Source organism: Sciurus vulgaris, assembly GCF_902686455.1.
Source record: "Sciurus vulgaris genome assembly, chromosome: 6".
In the NCBI taxonomy this organism is placed as follows: Eukaryota; Metazoa; Chordata; class Mammalia; order Rodentia; family Sciuridae; genus Sciurus; species Sciurus vulgaris.
In genome coordinates, this window is record NC_136466.1 from 104,587,075 (window position 1) to 104,594,970 (window position 7,896).

Genomic DNA, 7,896 nt, shown 5'->3' on the forward strand with positions numbered 1-7,896 from the left:
GATGTTTGTCCATGTGATGGATCTTTCCCTTCTCTGGCAGTATCCCCTTTTTATCACCCTGTATGTACTATTATCCAACATTGGAGTCAGTTAACTGTGTGACTTCACTTTCTTGTACTGAAACAAGACTTCAGTCTATTAAATGATTAACAAGTAAATTTTCCTTGATGTGGTCCATGTTTGAAGGATTAACATTCTCCCCCATGGCCCAGTGGACCCTTTTTCCAGCTCATTCCCATCTTTACTCAGGAACAATGTGCTTTTTATTTGAGCCCTAGGGACTTGTGGCTCAGAGGTCTGCCACCTGAGCCATGATCACCCTTTGCCCTCCTGTGAAAATCCTTCCTTCTTACTTTGGTTCATCCTTAGTACACACATCATACCTCAGTACACACATCATACCTCAGTACATACATCATACCTCTTTACTGGTTTCAGCAGCCCTATTCATTCTGTTCTCTGCCACCTTTCTAAAAAGTCATGTTCTCTCCCCAGGAGCCTCACTGTTCCTGGTTAAGTCCCAGCAGCCTGGTACCAATCCCTTAGACTTCATCTGCCTCTTCATGAGGCACAACCATTAGTAGCATGTTGAAAGAAATCACCTTTTGCCTTGATCCTTACAGATTTTCAATAAAACACTTAAAATATTTCAGGGTCCAAGCTTTTTTATCTAGAGACCAGTACTATGTGAGATTAGCTGCCTCTCCCCGCAATTCAGCCAATTCAGAACAATTGTTCAAAGTGGTGACCACTAACAGCATGTAGATACTTAAATTTAAATAAATGAAAATTGAAACATTAAAACTTTTCACTTCTCAGTTGCACTGGCAACATTTCTTGTGCTTAGTAGCCACCTGTGGCAGTGGCTTCTGTGTTGTTCAGCACAGATTCTAGGACAGGTCTGTCACTGAAGAAAATTTTCCTGAACAGTGCTGTTCTGGAACTTTTTTGTCACAGTCTGTCCCTCATGAAGGTAGATTGGCATAATTAACAAAATAATTGCTCTCCTTCCTTTCTAAATCATTTTTGAGGCCACTTTTTGCACATTTGTGAAAGCCTCATCTTGAATCCCTTGTCTAGGGAATCAGAGTGCCAAACAAGCATGCAGCAACTGAGCCCCTACTGTCACCCACATGATTGTGGGTTGAGATTGGAGTCATATTAAGGGAAGAGGGTTATGTGATAAAGTCTAAAGCAGACTCCCTTTAAAAGTATTTTAAATGCTTTAATGAGAACCTAGGGCTGGCTGGGAGTTGGTTTGGTTTAGTTTCCCTCCACTATTCACCTAGCATTTAATGAGCATTTTTTAAGTAGCCAATAAGATACATAGTTTTAAGGACCTTATATTTAATCTTCTCAAAACTCCTAGATAATACTATTAAACCCATTTTACAGGTAAGGAAACTAAAGTTAAGAGAGGTTAAGTAATCCCCCTGTTCACACAGCCGGTAGATAGCAAAGACGAGTCCCCATACTTATTTTGTTATGATCCACCTTGTACTGGTTACCCAAGTTGTAACAAGTGCCAACAAAAAGTAAATCTGTCTGGAAGGAGAAGGCTGAGGGACTGGATTATCAGCCTCCTGGGTCTGGGAGAAAATTGGACCAATTACTTTCTAGAGGAAATATTAAAAAATTTAGAATTAAGGCTATATAAACTTACTCTTTTTATAGTTACTTATTTTTATGTTGTGTAGGGTAAAAAGCTTAAGCATGAACGATCATAAGAAAATTGCCATTGAAATATGGATTCTTCTTTCTTTCTAGTACTCCCCTAGCATGACAATGAGTGTGTGATCCATTACCAAGTCTCCTCATGAAAACCACAGTGAGTCAGCCCTTCACAGAACTACTACGGAAGAAAATTATTCATCACAGTGTACAGTTAAACAAAGGAATCTCGGCCACATCAAACCAATCTTTTTATTTCCTGCTCTCTCCCCTATTTTGTGAAGAAAGCAGGTCCAAACGCGACCCAAACAACTGTACGGAGCGGCACATTAGAATTGCCCTAAACTGAACTGCAAATAATTATCTGTGTATGTATATGTGTGGGAAAGAGAATGTATCGTATATGCATATGTTATATGGACATATACGCATACATGCATTGACCCACGGGACATTGTAAAATATTATCACATGACATCTTAAGTAGAAGTAAGTAGGGACTTTTATTCCATCCTTTTTTTCACGTTTACATTTTAATTATTAAAAGTTGCTCCTGCCCCTTCCCTGAACTATTTTGTGCTGTGTATATCACTGCTTTATATAAGTTATTTTTTAAGGTGAACTCAGATGTTATGGTTTTGTAAATGTCTGCAATCATGGATAGGAATAAAATTGCTTATTTGAGAGCTTTCATTAAATTGTGTCTCATGCAAGTTATCCTGTGAATCCCAAAGTGTACTGTCTCAAATGAAAGTGTGTCTTCATCCTATGTCAAATCAAACAATTTCTCAGTTACATTCAGTGAAAAGTATTTTTGTATTTTTTTATTTGAGAAATACACTTAAAATCAACAAAAGCTTAACTGGGGCCTCACACAGTATATTTCTGCAATAACTGCTTTAAATGGAGTTCTTGATCTGTTTGTCAAGATGTTAGATGATAAAGAAATCATTAATTAGCTCAAATTACCTAGACCATAGCAATAAAGTGACAGGGGTTGTCATATTTTATCAACATTTATCTCTTTAACATGATAAAGCCTAGAAGTGATAATAAAACCATTTGCTTGGATTTGTCACTTCTTACCAGGCATAATAGAGGTAAATTTTTAATAACTTACCAGTGTGAAATGGTACCTGGTTTTTACTCAGACTTCCTGTGAACACATCCACATAGACATTACAAGCACACACACTGAAACGATTGAGACTTTAAATTCAAGGGAGAAAAGAGCTATTAGAACAGCTGAGGACTTCTGGAGTGCTACTTTTTGAGCCACTTCTTGCTTGCTATCAGCAGAATGGACTGGCATCAGTCACTTCTGCCGCCCCTGCTCTATTCCTGGTACAGAGTTCTTGTATTCTGAAGCAAACCATTTGTAGTAACACTTTGCTTACAAAATTACTACAGTAATATTGATTGATGATTGGTCAATCGTTTACACTGATTATGGGCCAATCTGGCTATTGTCTTCAGTGGATTAAATCTATATTGTGTGACTAACAGTTCAGTAAAAGTAGAGAGTGAGGAAATATTGAAAACAAAAATTATTTCCCTTTTGAAAGCACCATTTTCTGTTACACTTTCCAGATCTTTTCGAGTTGTGTTTATTATACATGCAAGCACCAAATGTTAATTAAAAAAATATGAAGACTTGAACTTTGGATTTTAAAAGATAATTTGGTGACCCTTTGTGTTGTAATCCTGACACAAATAACACAAATAACTGACAAACACCAAGTATATGTACAAACTCCAGAAACTTTGAAAAGCATCATTTAACCTCACATAAAAGGAGTCTTCTCTTTCCTGTAGGCTTGTGATCTCTTAGTGAAAATTTGACAGTATATTTGCTAGTTCTTAATCCCAGATGATTTATTTCTCTCAAATTCATACTAACTGGTTCCTTCTGCAAATAAAGATTTTTGCCTGTGTGTGTCAGGGGTGCTGGTCAGAACTGTGGAGGGGGGAAAGAGCAGAATTAAATTTATGTTGCAGATTTAAGCTATAATAAAATTAGTCCCAATTAATTACACAGTAGCCACTGTCAAGTGTGGGGACTGGGCGCTGGAGAGCAGCCCCACACCATGTCTCATGCTCTCAAGCTGCAGAGACCTGAATGAAAAATTCAGACCAAAAGGTCCTTACCTCAAGCCAAGGTAACCTGAAGATGACACTTTGTACAGACACCTGAATTACCAAGAGTAATTGCATGTTTTACTTTTTATGACAGTTGTACAAAAATTTACAGTCCTAAACTTAATCTTACAGGGCTAGGATTCTTAAACATTTTGTTTACTTTCTTCTCTGTTTTGCTGATCTTGGATTTCTTTTATTTGCCTTCTGAGAAGGTATTGTTTCTTATCACAAAGAATCATGAACCTGATTTTACTTGCCCTTATTTTGGGGATAATCCTAGGATATGAATGTTATCATGAACCCCATTATTTCTGATCTGTTTGATCAAAAAGGTAAAATTTGTTTTTTGTTTGTTTCCAAGATACGACAACCAATTTGTCATAAATATTCATTTTACTTTCTTTCTTGGAAACCAGATTTAAAATAGCTCTTTCAGATTTAAAAGTTCCTAAAATAGTTGAAATATTATTTTTGAGGAAAAAATTGTATTTTAAGAAAACCAGTGTATAAAAATCCTTCATTTTTATATCCAAATGATTTTCTCATGTACGAATGGAGGATACTATCAGTATATTAACTTTTTTAGATTTTAAATCATTTAAACCTTATTATTTTTCTTATAATAAGAACATCGAACCTTTTTCTCCTTTGTTTTCCATCTCCATCAAAGCACTTGTATTGCTGTTGATCTGTACTACCTGTTCCTAGGATTATTTTTACAGATTTCACCTCACAGTAATTATATCAGCAATTCTTGCCTACATTAAACATGTAATACACATGTAAAATGTGAAAATAAGTAGTTGGTGAAAACATTAACTCTTGTTACTCTGCTTTATATTCTGCCTCACTCCGATTGAAAATGCATGTCATTCTTTCCTTGTTATGCATTTTTCTTAACCAGCTGTCTCTTAAATTGCCCATGGGAACAGAGCCTATGGGGTGCTATTGACCTGGTACAACCCTGTATTCGATGAGTGAATCCAACTCTCCTTTAAAAATGTGCCATTTGTGATGGCACACGCCTGTGATCCCAGGGGTTCAGGAGGCTGAGGCAGGAGGATCACGAGTTCAAAGTCAGCCTCAGCAACTCAGTGAGACCTAAATAAAATACAACTCAGTGTCTCTAAATAAAATACAAAATAGGGCTGGAGATGTGACTCAGTGGTTGAGTGCCCTAGTACCAACCCCTCCCCGAAAGAAAAGTGCCAATTTGGACTCAGTTGCTGATGAATAGGAATTTTACAGCTAAGAATCTGAGGTTAAGATTTATCTATTGCCAAAGTTTCACAAGTCAATTCTGTTCCTTCACCAGGAAGAGTGCCCAAACATTCCTTTCCCTCCAGGAATAAAACAGAAAATTTCTTCTATTTCTATTTTTACTAGTCTCTAGGATATGTAAACTCCATTGCATTTCATGGAGTCTTTCACTTAATACTCTAGTTAAAAGACAGCAAGTAAAATAAGTTCAGTTTGGGGCACGAGGAAGCTGCACATCTACCTGCACCTTTTCATCATGTCATTCTGGGGATGCAAAGCAAAGCATTCACAACAGTCCCTGGCCAGGGGCATGCCCCGCAATCTTCAATTCTCGAAAGCCTGATTGGCTTCCTTCATGGCTTTCTCCATGAGTCCCTCCCAGTCCCTGCAACCTCTAGTAGAGATAAGATACAGACTGAACATTTTTACTTTCTCATGCCTACTATTTTCATCTCCAGATAGCATATAGTATTAATAGTTCTCCCAGGGAAAAGAATTAGAATTTTCATTTCTTGATTATCACTTAATTGCAAGCAGTGCCACAAATCATAACTTCTTGACATTGGAGTACGTTGTCATTTTGACACTAGTTATCCCTTTATTATGTTTTATACACTATGATTCTCTTTCCTGGAAAACACCAGTTGGTACAAATAGCCTGTGAATACATAGTGCAGTGAGGGAAAGTCTAACATGGGGGAAGAGTTGTCACATATTTTCCAAAAAGCAAATGAATCATTTATTTATATTTTTCCCTCCTGGTAGAATATGTTTCTTGTTTGCTGTTAAGAGTAGGAATCTGTATTTTCTTTAAAAGTCTGTACCCAATCTTAAGCATTTATAAGAGTCTCCCTCAGACTGTGAGCCATACCTTGAGAGATACTGGAAAAGTAAGAGTGATGAACCAGGATTAATAACATTTCCATTTTGCATACTAAATGTGTGTGTACCTGTCTGCATGGCCAGAGATGGTAGCATAAAGTTTCCTCACAAAACACTCCCAGGGTGATTTACATTATTTAAGGTATAATTGATAAGCATAATTCTTGCCTTTGATGGTTTTTCATTTCAATGATGAAACAGTGATGGACGTGATTTGGGATGGAAAGAAAGTACTACAAGACACAAGCAGATGGAGTCTTCAAGGTCCAGACTTGACATGCTCATGCTAGCTTGTCCGTGTTAGACCTTCTTATAAGGGCACTGTATCCAAAGATAAGGGCATGATTATTAATCTTCAGTCACTCTACTATCTTGCCAAGATTCATGCAGTAATTATAGTTTTCTGATGTACACATTTGTATATAAGAAATTGAATTGCCATTATTAATTTATTTCACCAAAAGCATTAACTTTACCCATGAACTGTAATTCAGATTGAGAGGGATGACCTACAGGTGAAAAACATACCTGAGACCTCTTTAATTACTTTTCTAAACTATATTCTAAAGAGAAATCCTCAACTGAATAAGTCTCCCAAGGAGAATTTCTTCTAAGTTTCCCCTGTTAACTTAGTATAATTGGTTTTCCTGAATAGAATAATTTCCATAAGAAGTTTAAATGTGAATATTTTTGCTTCTATATCTTTGAAAATAAAATACAGTAGAATATGTGGATAGTGGACTATATATATTTAAAATGGGACTAGGTGTTTTCATGTATACAACTACAGCTTGTCTCTTCCCTCTTTGTAAATTTACTCATCAGGATAAACTTTGAACTCGTTTTGATTATCTTAGTCATTGAAATGTTATGATCTGCTCCTAAAATATTTGGTATTTCATTTTTAAGTGAGATGTGCTATTACATGGCAAAGGCAGTATTGATGTTCCCAGAAAAAATGATATGAAGGATTTATTCACAATAACATTAAAACGTTATCCACTTTCTCTTTTGTACCAAGTGGCCTCAGTACATTGTCCAAAAATGAAAAGTGGGTTCCTCACAGTATTATCAGAACACAATACAATTTGTTGTCAACTAACTTTCTATAATCTCTTGGTAATATTGCTCATTTAAATGTAATCAACCACTTATTTTTTTAGAAAACAATTCAGTCTGTCCAGTTTACATAATTTGACAGCAAATCTACTTTAATTTTGCAATATCTTAGAAATAGTCTTAATATAAACTACTGATCTAACTGTGTGTATGGCTTTCTATCAGATCATTTTTCAAAATGCTTTACCTTCCTTGCATTAAGACAATTAAAAACTTAAAATATATATATATATTTACAAACAACATGCTGTTGTTTCAGACATGAAAATATGGAGAAGTCTTTATAAGTAGAATTCTTTACTCATAATAGCCTTCAGTTTATTGAATTGTTTAATTAATCTGTGGTTTTAAGAATATGATAAGATGTTTTCTTACTTCATGTGTTAAGTTGTTATACCTATAATGTCTTCCTGGAAAAGCAGAATTATTTGTAAGGTTTTTATAAGTGCACAATTTATGTATAAATATAATTGGAATCTGGGATGACTCAGTAATCTACTATTCTTAATTCCATAATAGCCACCAGCTATCTGGCACGTTTTGTAAATCTAGCATCTGTGTATGTATGCGTGTGTGTATGTGTATGTGTGTGTGCACGTGCACATTATTACATTTATTCTCAAATGGGTTTATTACTTAATGTTTTTGTAAAAGTACTTGAGCTGTTCATGTGATGGGAAAGTTGCCATAAAGATGTACATAAATGCCACTTAATTTGGCACGTCTTCACATTTATTTATAAAAATACAGCTTTTCATTTACAGTTTCTATCCTTTCATTTCTAGCCTCTACTTCAATGGTATTAGAAAAGTAAATTATTCATAT

The 7,896-nt window shown here is 35.6% G+C and overlaps 1 protein-coding gene across 5 annotated transcripts in view; it reads left to right on the top strand.

Annotated features, from left to right (window-relative positions):
• The window catches only part of SSBP2 (single stranded DNA binding protein 2), a 360,390-nt gene extending 358,033 nt beyond the window's left edge, over positions 1-2,357 (top strand). For all 5 annotated transcript variants that reach the window (XM_079145559.1, XM_079145558.1, XM_079145556.1 and 2 more), the window contains one exon: positions 1,768-2,357. In XM_079145559.1, coding sequence (XP_079001685.1) covers positions 1,768-1,797 — 30 coding nt within the window. In that variant the 3' untranslated portion in view covers positions 1,798-2,357. The remainder of the gene's footprint in view (positions 1-1,767) is intronic.
• The last annotated feature ends 5,539 nt before the right edge of the window (positions 2,358-7,896 follow it).